This window comes from Gopherus flavomarginatus, chromosome 7 (genome assembly GCF_025201925.1).
Source record: "Gopherus flavomarginatus isolate rGopFla2 chromosome 7, rGopFla2.mat.asm, whole genome shotgun sequence".
In the NCBI taxonomy this organism is placed as follows: domain Eukaryota; kingdom Metazoa; phylum Chordata; order Testudines; family Testudinidae; genus Gopherus; species Gopherus flavomarginatus.
Genome location: NC_066623.1, coordinates 37,220,233 through 37,238,556, shown reverse-complemented (window position 1 = coordinate 37,238,556; position 18,324 = coordinate 37,220,233). Strand labels below are relative to the sequence as shown.

Here is an 18,324-nt window from a genome sequence, read left to right as displayed (position 1 = left end):
GCTCAACCAATGCACACCCACAGTTGAGAATACTTCTGATTTGGGACAATCCCTAAAGAATTTTAGATCTATAAACCACAAATGACACTACTAAAAAGTGAAACTCATGAAATGCCCAGTGGATTCTGAGATTAGGTGCAGTGTGACCATATGACCCCTGCACCCAAACATCTTCCCAGAGCTTGAGCCTATCATTCCTGCACCCCGACCCCCTGCCCCTCACCACACAGTGAACCCTTCAGCCCCAGTCCAGAGCCTGCACCCTCTCCCGCACCCCAACCCCCTGCCCCAGCCCGGTGAAAGTGAGTGAGGGTGGGGGAGAGTGAGTGATGGAGGGAAGGGGAAGGCATGAAGGGGGCGGGATCTCAGGGAAGGGGCAGGGTAAATCCTGGATTGATCTTAAATTCAAAAAGTGATCTTGTGCGTAAAAAGGCTGGAGATCATGGTTCTAAAACTTCAGAAAGTTCTGAAATCCACACAATATATTGTATGTCCAGATTGGGTAAAATTTACAGATTGAAACATATTCCTGCAAAGCAGCATTTTGATTGGAAAACTACAGACAATCTGAGGGCTGCAAACCATGATCTCATTGTCCAAGTTAAGAGTCACTACTAAGACTGACTTTTCCCTCAGCCCATTGACCTTTATTATGTGCACAGAGAAAAGGGTGGGGAGGGAAAGGTATATACACCATAATAAGTTGTTCCATTTTACAGAGACTGGAACTATTTGTCCTAAACCTTCTCCAGTACCTACTACACAAAGATTCTGAGGGCAAAGAGGTTTGAGAATACTCAATATTAATGGCAGGCAGACCACCAACACTGAACTTTCACATACCTCTCTGCCCCTCAGAATCTTTCTGTAGTAAATACTAAAGAAGGTTTAAGACAAATAGTTCCATTCCCTATAAACAATGACCGATCCAATCATTTCCACACTGAGCCAATTCACAATTACTTAGGTCTAGAACAAAGCACTCCTAGGCTATGTCTACACTACACACCTTTTAGTGACACAGCTGTGCCGCTAAAAGGTGTGCCATGTAGCTGCTCTTTGTTGGCAGGAGAGCGCACTCCCACTGACAAAATAAATCCATCCCCAAACAAGAGGCGATAGCTTTGTCAGTATAACTTTTGTCACTCCCTGGGGGACAGGGGGGAAAAATGTCTCTCATACCCCTGAACGACAAAAGTTTTATCAGTGACAGTGCAAAGCCTTACAGACATGACAGCTTCAGATCATTGCTGTCATATCTCAGAGGTTTGACACTTAGGGCTTGTCTACACCACGCATCTTTTAGCAACAAGTCAGCGTGTAAACGCTTTTTGTCAGTACATTGTCGGCACTTTTGCAGATAAAATACTCCCAGCCCCACGAGCGGTGTTAACTTTGTTGGCAAAGAGTGCCACTTGCATTGGCAAAACTTGTCTTTCGCAAGGGGGCTTTAAATACCCGCGAAAGACAGAAGTTTTGTCGACAACTTCGCAATGTAGACATACCCTTAGTGCCCCTTTCCCTAAGGAGTTAGATTATGATCATAATCAAAATAGCATTTGTGACTATTAAGACTTATGAATGCAGGAAAAACATACAATTAAAAGATGACCCGATGTTTTAATTCTGATACAAGTTGATTACCATCTGATGTCAGGGAGCAAATAAAACAGGACTATAAATAAAGTGCTGGTCATGATGTGCTGTGCTTCTCTGGAAAGCAGATGAATAGTTGCCAGGAGAACAGTTTTCTGTTTATTTACAGCATCTGCAAAAGCACTGCTGTTCTTAAAAAAAAAGGGGTGGGGGTTGAAAACCCTAAAACACATTACATTATTAGGACCACTGAAAATTGATATTTGTTCATTCTTCCAGAAAAAAAAATCATCCCCATAGCTGACTACTATTAGAGGAGGACAAAGACTCAGTCTTGTAGAAACAGGGTCTGAGTTAAGTTTAACAAAAATGAAGACAAAATTATCTTTATTAACTGGAATTAGAAGGAAAAATAGAGTTGCTTGTACTTTTAAAAAACAATTTTAAACGTAACTGCACAGTTAGCCAATGGCACAGAATTATATTGTGCTTACAAATAGCTACTAAACACTTTTAAAGAATGGAGAAAAGCAGTGAGATTTATATTCTGCAGACAGTGTTTGTCTAAGGAGTTTGCTAACTTTACTAATTCAGTACAAGACATCCTAGAAAGAGTGAATATTGCTATACCTTAAAAATGAAGAGATGAACGACGTCTTCAAATAAAAAGTATGCTGAGAAAAGCAGATTCCTTACAGAAGTAGATGACTGAAGTCAGGTTTGAGAAAGTTACCATAGTTAAGTTTAACATTTCAGGTTGTGGGGTTTTTTTTTTTGGTTGGTTTTATTTTTTTTTTGGGGGGGGGGGGGGAGGGCCCTGTTTTTCAAAAGGCGGAAGCTTTAGGACTATTCCAACATCTCAACACCTTAACTTTGCTGGATTACAAGAAAAGAGCATACCATTACAGGGAAACAGTACAGCTCAAATTTACTTTTGTGTATTACATATATTCTACCAGTTTATGGTTACAAGAGAAATTTTAAATTCTCTTCAAAGAAGCAGCTTAGTGAAAGGGGCTGCCATTACAAAAATGTAGTCTTTGGAACAGAAGCACTTTCCAAATATTGATGTTAATTTGATTTACACCAGAAAAGGCCTATCAGGTTAGAAACCTATAGCATTTAATCATGCAGAAACCTGTAAACTACTTATGTTTACGATAGTATGCTTACAAAAATAAAAGATTAATGATACTACATGCAAGAGACTTCAGATAGTTGCTGATATAATAAAGCAAACATTTTAAAATATAACATACCATATATTCCTTCCCACTCTGAATCTTTAGATAGTGAAGAGAGAGAATGAACAAGTCACTATAATAGATCAGTATCTCAAAAGGCAAAAGTATTCAAGGCACAATCAATAAAAATAGTAGAGTATCTTAATTGTATAGCCCCAGAATCCAACAGAACTATAATTAGAATTAGGCCTACTAGATTTTTATTGATAGGTACTGTTTCATTATTTAGTTGCTTCAAAATATATAGTTATTTTAATTCAAACTACTCCCTCACAGAACACAGGAGTACTGTATCACAGAACAAGTTGTAAAAACGATATTTTTGTAAATTAGTTTAAGCAGATTTCAGAGTCATTCTTGCAAATAAGACGTGTTTCTAAACTGCCAGGAAGAGCTACTACACACTTCTGCACACTGGCAATTTTGTATTATAAATTGCAGTTTAAACAAACTTCGGTGTGCACTGGAATTATACCACCACCTAACGCTCAGTAAAAGTATTTCTGCTGTGCTGAATCCCCCCCCCCCCCCATCATGTCACAGATTTAAAATTTGTAAAATAAATTTGAAGATGGATTTTCTGCACAAAAGTGTGTAATACCAAGCAAAAACAGGACCTTGGAAACACTGCCAAAGAGTGATGCATTTGTCCAATTACTAAGTCAATTCTCCATCAGTGAGGGCATGTTCCAATCTCTGTTCATGTTACTGCTAATATCCCTTTCATTTAAAATATCTACATTGAGTAAACTGGAACAAATACATACATTGTGAATTTAAATTCAAGTCATTTTCTGATAGAATTTATTGCGAGCAACATACTAGAACCTTACCCCTAATTGTTAACATCTACTTTCATTCATCATGTATGGAACAAACTTTCAATTGCAGTGTCTTTTGTTCTTTAAGCTCAATTTTGCATCAAGTCATTAAAATAAATGCAAGCAGAAACTACAGCCTTGCAAACAACTGAAATGTCATGGGCATTTGAGAGAGTCTGGATAAGCAAGGAATCAATCCCTAGAGATCTCACTTAGTAATTCCCACCTACTTTGACCACCACTTTCAATGGAATGCTGCTTCAACCCAATTAGGGCCTGATTTTCAGAAGTGCTGAGCATCTATAACTTCAGTTTTAATCAGTGAAATCTAAAGGTACTCATCACCTTTGAAAAATCAGGTTCTTGTGCAATATATTATCAAATTTATCTTGCCATGATTAATATTCAGTGGCTGGCCAACTAATCACTTTCTCCAAACTATTTACTGAATTCTGGACTGCAAGTCTTAGAACATTACTGACCTCAAACCAGCATGCTGACTACTCTCTCTCTCTCATCCGCCACCCTCCCCAATCCCAGCATGTTAGTTTTACAAAAATATCTTGTCAGATCAATCTAAGTTGACTGCTATTTAGAACCACTAAATATTTTCAATCCATTCTTTCAATTTGACCTTGGACAGAAATACAACTAGCATGTTTGATTTATGCTTCCATCTATTCATTTAAAAGATGGAATAATATGGGGCATTCTGTGCTCTCCCTACCTGCCAAAATATAGCCAGCCCATGTGACATAACTGTGCTCTTCATACCCACCAAGACTTACAAACACCATCAGGCATTGACTGCCCAGCCAGCTACTGAATTTAGACAGAATTAATGGACAACTAGCATTAAAAAAAAAAAAAGGATTGGTGTTCTACTACTTCTGATTACCTCTCAACATACATAATATGATCACCATATGCAGATCTGCCAAAAGCTCTACAAGCTACAGAGGTCCCCTTACCTGTTTTTACAGATTTCCATACACCCTGTTTTGCAGCTTTCTCCTCTGATTGATTACAGATGTCTCTGTTGCTCCTCTGAATTCTAATCTGGATTCATCTCAAACTTGTATGTCAGCAGCCAAAGAACCTGTCCTTAGTTGAACAGATTCTTTGTTCCCCCTCAAACAATATTTCTAAGTTTCCCCACTAACTTTCTTACAATAGAGGCCTCTAACCTCTTCCTACAAGGACATGGCATAGATTGGATTTCTGAGGAAGTCAACCATGAAGTCCTGCTGGTTACTTTACTAATAAGGTTCCAACATAATTTTATACAAGCTTGGCTTCACACTGTTTAGTACCTACAATACATGCATGAATACTACTGGATTACCAGTCCTGGTTAAAAGGCTATCAGCCAAGGGGATTATACATTATATTGGCACCAAGTTGGCAACATACCATTCAGTTCTGTTTCCTTGAATATAAACAGCTATGTAGATCAATAGGATCCCATTCCATCACTTGTCTGTGTAAGACCTCAGCAAGATTTCAGGACTCTGAGGTGCTAGAGGTGAACTGATTCCTTATCCATACTTACTCCTGCATTTGTTCAATGCTTGATTGTCAGCACATACTTTTTACAAGTTTATTTTGAGGGAAGAAGCAAGCAATTTTTGGGAAGTTCTGTCATTTAGGCCTCATGCACAGATTTCCCAAGCTGGATAACAGTTTTCATCAACTTTCTGCGTATATAGTTGCTCACACAAGACAAACTGATAAAACAAACTCTTAAAACAATTTAAGTATGAACTTCTTGAAATGTTTCCAAATTACAGAATTTGTACACTGTAAATGTGGTTTTGATTACATATTCCCATTTAGGATTTGCCCCGGTCCTACTTTCAAACCTAATCTATAATCACAAGTTTTTACTCTAGCCTTGTCTTGTGTAACAAATCTTTCAATTGAGACTTTCAGTCTACGGGATCCCAAAGAGCTTTATGAACTTTACAAAGCTGATTACAGTTAGTTTCCTACCTACTGAAGTAGGGTGGAATGTAGCAGTTTAATCTAGGTCTTCTCCTGGCATCCATCCTAAAATTCTGCATAAGGAATGCAGTCATGAATTGTACCTACTAACATATGGTACTTCAATGGTTTATTCCTTTTAATTAGGGTCCCCATGTAAAGATTTTAAGTTGAGAGAATGTTCTATGGAATTTGGCATTTTGAAAAACTGCTGTAGAACTCCATGTTTTGGGTGCAGAATCTGCCATTTGGTTGCAACCAGGTGCCCCAACATTTTGCTCACATTGCCCCCCAAAGACCTTGGTACCTCCTCTTTCTGTGCTACTTTCAACCACAAGGCGGCCTGCATTACATAAGCAACACATTCACTTAGCCTGCTGCCCCATAAAGGGGGAGCCAAAATATGAGAACAGCTCTCCTGAATTGTCAGGACCACCCTAAAAGCAGAAGTTAAGAATAAGCTGAACAACTGTGGGCACTGGACAGAGCTCTGTCCCACCCAGACTGATGTATGATGGATTAAGGCAATATGGATTCAAATATATAGCCCTAACAACTACATCACAACCCTACCATGCCCCTCCCCTCATCCCAAACTAGGTGCTGTGGTGGAAACGGGCTCCCTCCCTTCCACCCTCCAGCAGCTGGTACTATTCCGACAAAGACCCTAAATATCCAGCCTTATTGGAGTTCCATAAAAGATATTACTGCATCTCCACAGAGGAAACTACAATTATGAAAAAACCAACAAGCTAATTAAATTAACATTGCAAAGGAATGGAAAATTTGCTGCTGCAGAATTTGACTCCATTATGTTTAAATACTCAGGGCCTTGATTTTAATGTAAAAATGTGCGGCTGGGTCCCCAAGTGTCTTTCCCTTTTCAGGGTGTTTTTTTTTTTAAACTTCAAATCTGTTCTTGCTGTGCTATTAATAGTCTCCTAAAGTGAAGGAAAACTATTGAAAGATTTCTCTGGTTTAGGATTACTTCCCAGCACCAGAACCTGATTAGTAAAGTAAGCCTTGTTTCTTAAAACCTTTCAAAGCATGAGATAAGACAATTTGTATTTGGTCCTAATGAAGCAGAAAGCGGAAGTTATCTGGTTTAACAGCCTTAAGTTTTTAAAATCAGTTTTTTGGGATGTGATCCAATCATTTAAGTACTATTTAACAAAAATATTGTGGAAAATGCTTGTTAATTCTAATTAAACAGGTTAATTTGAATGACTTCAGACCTCTGCCTGGAGAGGTAGGGGTAGGGAGAAAATCAGCCATGCTTTGAGATGAGTAAATAAAAGCTATGTTTTTTTACATGGCAAACAGGAATGCTCTTGCACTGGAAATTTTATTTAAGGCTTCCATAGCACTCAGAATCCAAAACCACCACATTTTCAATTAAAGCTTCTAGGCACTGTGCTCCTATCCGCTTAGAAAAGGTGAGCTAAAGTAAAACAGTGAAAGACTCTTGAAAATAAATCTCTTTATAAAACAAAAAAACCACACAACAGTCAAGATATATGTACAAGATTCTGAAACATTAACAGATACTTTTAATTCAACTCAGACCCACCAACCAGCATAGATGTGATCCACTTGTCACTCAAACAGAAATGGGAGCATTTACTCAGGGATTATGACTCTAAGGATGCAATGACCAAACAGATTACTCTTTCAGTTAATCACCTGACTAAACATCTCTAGCATTTAAATCATTAGCCTTTCAAAAGGACAAGTTATCAGGACACAGATCCCAAAGTCAATAATAAGCATGCCCATGTTAAGTCCTGAGAGCATTCACGGATTTGGAAAGCAAACTAGTTCTGCAAACCACACAAGACAAATCCAGGAATACAACTACAGACTTATCAGTGCATATCTTCCTCACTATTTTGTGGTACATAGTAGAAAAAGGACAGGAGAGATTAACATGAACTTCAGACACTACCAGTAAGCAAACATACCTGATCATTGCACTTGACTCTCCAGCTGCTTATGAATCTGGTATCACAAACAGGTCTACAGCAGGAAGAACCCATATAAACAAGGACTACAACACTGAAGGCCCACTACGCAGGAAAGATGCATCATTTCAGGAATAGCTGAAATCTGTGTGCCTGCACTGATTCAATGTTCCATGCTGTCCAATCTATACAGCACAAGGCCTAGAAATACAGTAACTCCTCATTTAACGTTGTAGTTCTGTTCCTGAAAAATGTAACTTTAAGCAAAACGATGTTAAGCAAATCCAATTTCAGGAGGGTTAGGTTCCAGGGAAATTATTTTCACCAGACAAAAAACTACATATCGTACAGCTACACACACAGTATATGTTTTAAACAATTTAATACTGTTCACAGCTATGATGACTGTGAAGCTTGGTTGAAGTGGTGAAGTTAGAGGGGGGAAGACTGAGGTACATTTCCCAGGGAATGCCTTGATGCTAAATGATGAACTAGCACTGGCTGAGCCCTCAGGGGTTAACACATTGTTAAATGTCGCCTCTCACACAAGGCAGCACGAACACGAGGGAGGGGGGGAGACAGCGACAGACGCACACCTTGTGTGGGGGAGAGAGAGAGAGAGAGAGAGAGAGAGAGAGAGAGAGAGATGCGCACTGCCCCTTTAAGTAAGCTGACCCACTCTTAAGTGCATTGTCTTTTTAAGTGGATCAGGAAGTTGAGACAGCAGCTACTGCCCCAAGCTCTCTGTCTCTGTCCATCCGTGTCCTCTACCTGCTCTATATGGAGAAGGGGTAAGCAGGGTGCAGGAGCAGGGAGACACCCTGACAGTAAACCCCCCCCCTTCCTCCTCTCACAGCAAGCAGGAGTCTCTGGGAGCAGCTCCAAGGCAGTGGGGGGAGGGACAGCTGAACTGCCAGCAATTGATAGCCTGCTGGATGGCTGCATCACAGGGAACTTAGGGGAAGCTGATGGGGGGGCTGCCGGTCCACCCTGGTTAAAAGCTCCCACCAGGTGCTGCAACGGGCTGCTCTTCCTGCAAGCAGCAGACAAAGCAGGCAGCTGACAAGTGACATTAGAAGGGAGCATTGCACGACTATAAACAAGCATGTTCCCTAACTGATCAGCAACGCAACAACGTTAACCGGGATAACTTTAAGTGAGGAGTTACTGTAGACTGGTAATGCCAGCAGGAAGCATTTTCCTCCTCCAGAATTTAAGGAAGAGAACAAAGCAGTACACCACTAGGCAGTATTGTTTAAAATCCATGAGGGACACATGGTTTGGAAGCCTCAAGTGAAGGTAGAAAGATTCGGTATTTTTATCTAAACCCGCCACAGAAATGTGAACCCAAGTAAGAATGTATGTGAAACATCACCAGCAGTGCTAGTTTCTTTCAGCCCCCTTCAAATTAAGCTTTTAATCACCAAGCTACCACACTCCATATTTCCTTTAGTTTATCCTAATGGTATTCAGCTTTTTCAATGTAGATTCAAATACTGAGTAGTATTTAATTGAAAAAGTTTCACAAAAAAATTCTTAGTACTTCTAGCACCTTACGTCTTCAAAAGGTGAAGACAGAATTAACCTTCACAATAGTGCTGTGAGGTGGTGAATATGCATACACTATTCCCAATTTTAAGTGAGGAAACACAGTTTTACCTGCTCAAGGTCACAGTACAAGTTAGTGAAAACCAGGAACAGAAGCCATCTCTCTCTCGACTTGGTCCCACGCTCAATCTACTACATTATGTTACGTCTGATGACTATCCTCTGCTTTGGCACAAAGCTCAAATTGCTGAAATCAACCAAATTTTCATTTTCATACCTAGATTTACAGGGCAATATTTAAGCAGAGTATTCAAGCTAAAGTTCTTGACTGGACATGTTTAAAAATACATACTATTATATATTTTTCCAAAGCTACTCAGTCTACATACTACTAGAAGATGTTTCACCCAAGCACTAAACTGAAGATATATGATAGATTTCCCCATAGGTTATGACCTATGCTTACTGGTTCCCCACAGTGATTTCTCCAGTCCAGTTTTAAGTTTGCTAAGTGATGGAATTTCCACTTCATTAGACAACAGAATACTGATGTCTGTATGAAAGGGTTTCCCTATATTTAGCCTAGTTTTCCTTTGTTTAATGCCATCATGGATTTGTAAAGACCAAATCCTGTCAAACCAATCTGATAGCTTTCTTTGACAGGATAACGAGTCCTGTGGATAAAGGAGAAGCGGTGGATGCGGTATACCTAGACTTTAGTAAGGCATTTGATACGGTCTCGCATGATATCCTTATCGATAAACTAGGCAAATACAATTTAGATGGGGCAACTATAAGGTGGGTGCATAACTGGCTGGATAACCATACTCAGAGAGTAGTTATTAATGGCTCCCAATCCTGCTGGAAAGGTATAACAAGTGGGGTTCCGCAGGGGTCTGTTTTGGGACCGGCTCTGTCCAATATCTTCATCAACGACTTAGATGTTGGCATAGAAAGTACGCTTATTAAGTTTGCGGACGATACCAAACTGGGAGGGATTGCAACTGCTTTGGAGGACAGGGTCAAAATTCAAAATGATCTGGACAAATTGGAGAAATGGTCTGAAGTAAACAGGATGAAGTTCAATAAAGACAAATGCAAAGTGCTCCACTTAGGAAGGAACAATCAGTTTCACACATACAGAATGGGAAGAGACTGTCTAGGAAGGAGTATGGCAGAAAGAGATCTACGGGCCACAAGCTAAATATGAGTCAACAGTGCGAAACTGTTGCAAAAAAAGTAAACGTGATTCTGGGATGCGTTAACAGGTGTGTTGTAAACAAAACACGAGAAGTCATTCTTCCGCTCTACTCTGCGCTGGTTAGGCCTCAACTGGAGTATTGTGTCCAATTCTGGGCACTGCATTTCAAGATAGATGTGGAAAAATTGGAGAGGGTCCAGAGAAGAGCGACACAAATAATTAAAGGTCTTGAGAACATGACCTATGAAGGAAGGCTGAAAGAACTGGGTTTATTTAGTTTGGAAAAGAGAAGACTGAGAGGGGACATGATAGCAGTTTTCAGATATCTAAAAGGTTGTCATCAGGAGGAGGGAGAAAACTTGTTCACCTTAGCCTCTAAGGATAGACCAAGAAGCAATGGGCTTAAACTGCAGCAAGCGAGATTTAGGTTGGACATTAGGAAAAAGTTCCTAACTCTCAGGGTAGTTAAACACTGGAATAAATTGCCTAGGGCGGTTGTGGAATCTCCATCTCTGGAGATATTTAAGAGCAGATTAGATAAATGTCGATCAGGGATCGTCTACATAGTATTTGATCCTGCCATGAGGGCAGGGGACTGGACTCGATGACCTCTCGAGGTCCCTTCCAGTCCTAGAGTCTATGAATCTCTTTATGTCTTGTCCCTTTAAACTACCACTTTTACAATTTAATCTTATTTTTATGCTGTTATTCATCACCACAGCATCTCAGCATGTTCCACCTAAAATCAATATCAACAGCGAAGTTCCTAGTGGACTTCATGGAGTCCAATACTTCTCCCTTTATAGGTTAAGCTCTGCTTGGGGAAGGGGAAAACAAGAATGGCGTTCAAATTGCAAGTGTCACAACGGAAAGACTCAATGTTTTGCAATGTCTCCTAAAGTGGGTTAGGCCCTAAATTCACCTGATCTCCTCTGCAATACTGTTCTCTAGGCCAGATCCGACAGAGAATGCTGTGTCTGTAGCTCTAATAGCCTCCCTTCTGGGCTCAATGATGTGCCTGTCCAAGAGGAGCACAGCCTTCTCAGTGGCTCGTAGATAAAAATTCAGTCTGTGATGTGGCTGGTTTCTAATCTACTAACTGCTTAGAAAATTAGGACCAACTCCTTAATTTTGGCATTGGAAGTAGACTAGGAGCCAGTGGATTAATCTAAACATAGGCCTGATATGCTCATGGCAGTCTGACCCAAGAAGAAATAATTCCAAAATAATTCTCCCTTCTTAGTGATCACATCTTTCAAATACTTTTGATTATTTCCTTTTTTCTCTTCCCTACCCTTCCTCCTTGTTCAGCTAAGCACCACCTATTACAGTTGTTCAACACTTCCCTTCATAAGACCCTGTTTTAAGTTGCTTAAAAACTTTGCCATAACTAGCCATTTAGGCTGAACTTTTTCATGCCAGGTGTCTATCTCAGACTAAAAAAAAAAAAAAAAAAAAAAAAAAAAAAAAAAAAAGTTTCAGTCAAAACAGGTCAGCCGTTTGAGAACAAGGTTAAGGAAAATACGCTCACTTGTTTATTCTAGTAACCTTTTCTTTGAGAAGCTATAGGGTCTCCATGGTTTAGAGTGGGGACTTGAAATTTGACAGGGAGTGGCCTTTGTGTTAGGGATGTGCTTTGCTGTTCTTGCAATACTGCCAAAATTGAGCAAGCCTTTGTAAAATTTCAATGTGCACATATTCAGAGATTTAGTTTAGCATCTAAAAGTCTCTGAAGATTGCATCCTCACTGAGCATGATCCTGCCTTTTACAGCTCCTAGTGTGGATCAAACTGTGCATATGCCATCCCCACAGAGTGGCTGTACGTACTCCGTGCTCTCTGGCCTGGAGTATGTACAGCTACTCTGTGAGGATTGGTATGCTAAGGCCAAACTTTGGCAGTAATTATACCTTGGGGCCAGCTCAGCACCAGAACTGAGAGCAGGGAAGGAATTTGTCTCCCCTGTGCTCTCAATGACACATCTGTTAGTGTGGAGCAGCCTCTCTCATATGCATATAGGACAAGTGTGGGGGCAGGGGAGTAATTAGAAAACAAGGAACCTGGGACTGAAGCTGGGAGAGAAAAACTGACCATCGTGAATGGGGAGCATTTAGGGGGAGGCATTGTGTGTATTGAGACAGGATGAATACAGGGACTGGAAGCTTGAGGGGCAGGGAATGAGGTAAAGACTGGGAGTCTTGAGGCAAGATTGGGACTAGAAAAAGCACAAAGATCCAATGGGCAGCTGGGAAAAGGGTCTGTCTGGATGAGGAGACAGATCTGTCTGCCCTGGTTGCCAGTTCGATAAGGAGCTGAGGGTCTCAGGAAGAGAACTGGGACCAGAAGCCAGGAAGGGATATCACAATGTATACACTCAAGGGGGCCAAATTAAGTTGCACAAGCATTTCCTAAGTTTTGATGTCTGATGGCTTGTTAAAAGCCACATAAGAAGAGCATGAAGATTGCAAATTGAAAAAATGAAATAAAAATAAACCACATTCAGGGCCGGCTCCAGGCACCAGCTCACGTCCAGGTCTTCAGCTGCGGGTCCCTCAGTCACTCTTGCTGAAGAATGAAGCAGCGTGGTAGAGCTGCTGCCAATCGTGGCTTTATTTTTTTTTTCCCCCTCTTTGCCACTTGGGGTGGCAAAAAAGCTGGAGCCGGCCCTGCACAAATGGCATCCTACTGATTCACCATGTGGTGATGAACACTCAGAGCCACTGCGCAGACCACTGCCACTTGAACTAGAGGAATATCTGATAGCAACAATACATTGTCATCCACTCCAGCACTAGAGGGGATGAGACATTTTGCAAGTGGGTTTCACAGATATTGGCTGACAGAGGAAGGGTGACACTTTAGAACCTGGAATACAATTCAAAGTTCTCTAGTGGTCTGAGCCTTCTCTTATTCCTCCCCAACATGTTCCCTGCCCTGCTCCCCTTTCTTCCCCACCTCTGGCTCCTCATTCCACACCCACTCTCCTTGCCTGTCCACTCTGCACAGGAAGGGACCTCAAGAGGTCATTAGACCACTCCTCTGCACTCATGGCAGAACTAAGTGTTATCTAGACCAGACCATCCCTGACAGAGGTTTGTCTAACATGCTCTTAAAAATCTCCAATGACTGAGATTCCACTACTTCCCTAGGCAATTTATTCCAGTGCTTAACCACCATGACAGTTAGGAAGTTTTTCCTAATGTCCAATCTAACCTCCCTTGCTGCAATTTAAGCCCACTGCTTCCTGTCCTATCCTCAGAGGGTAAGAATAATAATTTTTCTCCCTCCTCCATATAGTAACCTTTTATGTACAGTACTTAAACTTATGTTCGCTCTCAGTCTTCTCTTTTCCAGACTAAACAATTTTCTTCAGCCTTCCCTCACTGGTCACATTTTCTAGACTTCTCAGGCCTCTCATCCAAGTTGTAGTCGCCTTGCACAGTCAGTCCGAGCTTCCATTACAGATGCTCATTGGACTGCTCACACCACCTACCCTAAGCTCCTAGTCCAACCATTCTCAATCATCTCCACACACACATCCCCCCAATCTCCCAGCTCCAGTTTCTCTTTCCATCCCTGCCTACCACCCCAGTTCCAGTCCTCACCGGGATCTTTGTTACAATATACTCCTTTATCTCATCCAATACCCTGGTCTGGCTTTTGCCTCCTCTGCAATTGAGCCAGATGGTTTCCTCCTACACCTGTGAGAGTGCCAGCACTGGGGTCATTAAGAGAACAACAGAGCTCTCAGCTCCAGTAACCAGCCCCACTTAGACCCAGAACAGCTTCAACCCTGTAGCCATGGAATGGAACATGCTCAGTCACTCCATGGAATGGCACACAACATTAGGAACTGAGAGCTGGAACATGCACAGTGACACAATTCTCAGATTTTAGCTGCCATGAATCTTGCAGTATGTGCAAACAGAGTTCTCACAGCCTTATAAATTGGCCAAATTTGGGGAGATTTCCATGGAATAGCAAAAGAACATCCCTGACACAAAGGCCATCTCCCTGCCAAATTTCAAGTCCCTGCTCTCAAGTACAGGGGTGGCTGAGGCTTCTCAAAGAAAAGGTCAGACTTTTTAAATTGACAATTCAATGTATTCTACCTTAGCTCCTTTCCCCAAAACTTCTCTGTGAGGCAGACACCTGGCATGGAAATTTTCAACCCAAACTATTAAAGTTCAGCAAAGTTTTAAGCAACTGAAAACAGGTCTTATGGGAAGTGTCAAGCACCCTTAACAGGTGCTTCTACTAGCCCTGCCTATAATTTAGTTCTGCTAATCTTGTTATAAGTCACTTTTACCCCATAATTATTTTATTGTTCCTCAGGGAACTGCCAGTTTGTATGGACCTGTGTAGTCCCCAGAAATGAACAGTGCTTCCAGATGAAGTGTCCCTGCCTGGGGGAGTACAAAACAGAATATTTTACTTACGGCTTCAGACTGCCTTTAGCTGTCAAGCTGTACCCTTCTTTTAGAGTGAAATATTCTAGCATTTGTCATGACCCATTTTTTCCTACTACAGGTCAGGTGACTTAGCCCCTCCCCCCATTGCAGCAACATCTTGAAACATGATCTGGCTTTTCAGAAGGTAGCATCTGTCTACCAAAGGAAAGCAATTTCTAATAAAGGAAGAGAGTTATCTTAAGTCTTCTACTGTTTCCCATACTTCTCCAGATCCCCTACCCAATTTTCATTTTTTCCACTTACCATTCCCCTTTCAAAGAGCTCTAACTATGCTTCTTCCAAGCACTATCAGAAACAAACAAGAGAGCGCACTGGTTGACTAGAACTACTTTTAAAGGTTAAGTTGCATTTTCAAATGTGTTAATTAAAAAAAAAAGTGTTAGCTGACATTACAATTTTTTTTAATCTTGGCTGGGCCACTAACTTGTCTTATGTTTAATCCTGTGAAATAACTTTGGATGCTACAAGTACAGGTGCAAACACAAAGCTTATGGAACAAGAAGCTTCATACAGCCAGTCATTCAGACCCCCTTCCCACTCCAAATACACACCCAGAGCAACAGGTTTCAGAAATCTTCAGGATGGATACAGCACTCTTCTCTTCTAACCCTCCTCTGGCATAAAGAGACAACTCAAATGGGTCAAATATTTCAATTCCTGCGAGAGTGCCTTGGGACATTCTCTTCCACAGAGGCCAAGCGTTTGTGCATGAGACAGTTGTACCACTTTTAAGTTAAATATGTTTACGCACTATTTTAGTTGAACTAGTGCAAAACCACGTGTTCTTGCACTACTCTGATCCTGTTTAAGTATGGCTTAGTTTATCTTAAGTCAGTAATGAATAGAACTAAGCTAAGCTAAAAGAAACTACTCTTAACTGAATAAATACCTACACAAGGTTTAGTACCACTAATTAAATTGATTTTAAAAAACTTCACCTTTAAACTGGTGTAAACTGCGTGGATAAATCTTAATGTCCCTTTTGGATATATTTATACTGGAATAAAAGGTGTGTGCTGTTTTAAAAATATGTTAGCAAACATTTTAAAAACCAGTCTATAAACAAGGCAAGGTGTATTTTAGCACATTAGCTAGTCATGGCATACCCTAGGCTTGCCTCAACCATCTAGCTTGCGTTGAAGTGTTTAAAATGTACCTTGCCCCAAGTACACTAAAATTTTAATAAGTCAAAATGTGTTAGCTATCATTTAAACACCTGCCCCTCACCCCTACCTTAGCCCAGTCTAGACAAACCCTCTGAAGGAGATAGTAAGGGACTCTTTTCTTTCCCAAAGCCAGGAGGGTCTGTCCCTAGGAGATGGCTCACAGGAATTCATGCTTATCTACAGATCTGGTGTTTCTGCTGCCTCATGCCCCTTCTCTGACTCTCTTTTCACTCGTAACCCATTCTTCTCCTGGCAGCAGTTAATGCGACCAGTTCCTTGATGGGACAACATGGAAAGCTGTCCCAGGGTTTGAACAGGGAGCTAGAAAAGAAAGTGGGTCAACATAGGTTTGGGCATTCCACTGTGAAATATTCTGAGATTATGCACAATTTGGAAATGCTGCCTAAAGCCTGAATGAATGACAGCCTTCCCCCAAACATAGAGCATATTTTGGGTGGGAGGCTGCTTATGCTCTTAAAACAGGAAACTGCTTGAAGTCATTGTTCTACCCAATTCTAAAATATTTTAAATTGAAGTTTGCCTTGACAAAAATTCCATTTGACCAGAAACTTACCAGTTTCAGCAAGTGTCTGTAAGTAACTTAGATAATTATTTCACATCACCATGGTTTCTTGAAAGGGATATGTTTTCTTTGCATTGGTAACATTGTATACTTTCTGCATTTCTTAGCTTGCCAATTTCACTTTCTGGTACAATGCTGCAAATATTTGATTGCAAATACTAGAAGGTAACATTTAAATCCAATCAGTAATTGTTTCCATTAAAGTTCAACAACATAGGGGCAGTATTTCTATTAAGAATCTGATTTTATTTTATTTTTCAGGCTCTAAAACCTACATTTTTGTCATACCTCATGGTGACAAACGTAACTACAAATGAGAAAACATTTTGATCACATAAAGCTAGCACCAAGAAGTCTCTTATAAGAATACAGAAGAAACTATTTTGCAGAGGTCAAAGACTGATTGAAGTGACTACAGATGTATTTGACAGCCAAAGCAGAGCACTAACATTTCACCTGTAAGTTTATTGAAATGATGAGTTCAGAATTACACATCACTACTCTGTGAGGGAAGGAGAAAATGGCAGTTTAGCAAACCAGTTTCCTTTCCTTGCTCCTTTAACCCTCATCCATAAACTTACTTTAACTCTTAGCCTGGTTGATGACAAATGCCATTTACTTCACTTTATGGTTTTTTACATTATAAATGAAGTAATACTGACCCAGAAAGCCTCTTAAATGAGAAACTATGAACTGTCACTTTTCTCAGACTCTCCACCATCAAAACACATTTTAAACTTGGTTAATGTTTCATGTGACCAAAGAACAACAAATGACTGTAAAGCTTCCAGTTAAAAGAAAATACTATACAAACATAGTACCTGCTGCTTCTAGCAAGGCTTCTAATCTTGCTTGTGTTTCTGGATCCACAGTTCTTAAATCGGTGCCTTCTGCAGCACTTGATAAGAATAACTCCGATGTCGTTTTAAGCACTGGGTTATCCAGATCTTCTTGGTCCAAAATAAATGACTCAACCTGTTTTGAAGTTAGAGAAATAAAAACCATGAAATGTCAAACTATAAAAATATTATAACTTCATTATTTTCTTAAAAGGAATATTATAGCATTTTATTTTAAACAGTTTTCCTATCAAGCTTTTTTGTTAGAAAAAATACTAGAACTACATCTTCAAGCATATGATTATGGAATTTAAAATGTTTTGAAAGGATTCTCTAGGTTAAAGGATTAATAAAGGACTAGAAATTTTCACCTCTAAATCACCTGATCAAATCTGGCCCAGATCAACAGTGGTGTTTATAAACTGAGTTTGTCGTCTCAGTTGAGTTCCTGAAATGGAGAGACGTCCTCATCAAAATCCACACTTAGGTCTTTTGCACACCGAGAGTTTTGCAGGTATAGCTATACCAGTATAGCTAAACCTGGCAAAACCCTCATAGTGTGAATGTAGTTATAACTGTGCTCTGAAATGATAAGCTATACTGGTCTAAATGGCACCCTCCTTAGGGCCTATACCTGCATAGCTCTGTTTGTTAGGGGTGTCAAATATATTACACCTTTAACAAACACAGCTACACTTATGTAACAAGTGTAGATCAGGCTATATCTCCCTGTTGTGGGCTACCTTGGAGAGGCAGAGGATTAGAGAAGACGAAGACTGCTATCCTACCACTCTATGCGTCTGTGGTTCTCAACCCACAGGACACTTGGAGCTCTATCAGCACACAGCTCCGGCTCATGTGACATCCTCAGGGCCATGCAGGTAGTGTGTGTGTGTGTGATCCATATATGA

At 40.5% G+C, this 18,324-nt stretch overlaps 1 protein-coding gene across 11 annotated transcripts in view; it reads right to left on the bottom strand.

Moving 5' to 3' along the window:
- Positions 1-18,324, bottom strand: part of ANKHD1 (ankyrin repeat and KH domain containing 1) — a 188,612-nt gene that overhangs the window by 148,925 nt on the left and 21,363 nt on the right. For all 11 annotated transcript variants that reach the window (XM_050962508.1, XM_050962505.1, XM_050962501.1 and 8 more), the window contains exon 2: positions 17,396-17,549. In XM_050962508.1, coding sequence (XP_050818465.1) covers positions 17,396-17,549 — 154 coding nt within the window. The remainder of the gene's footprint in view (positions 1-17,395; positions 17,550-18,324) is intronic.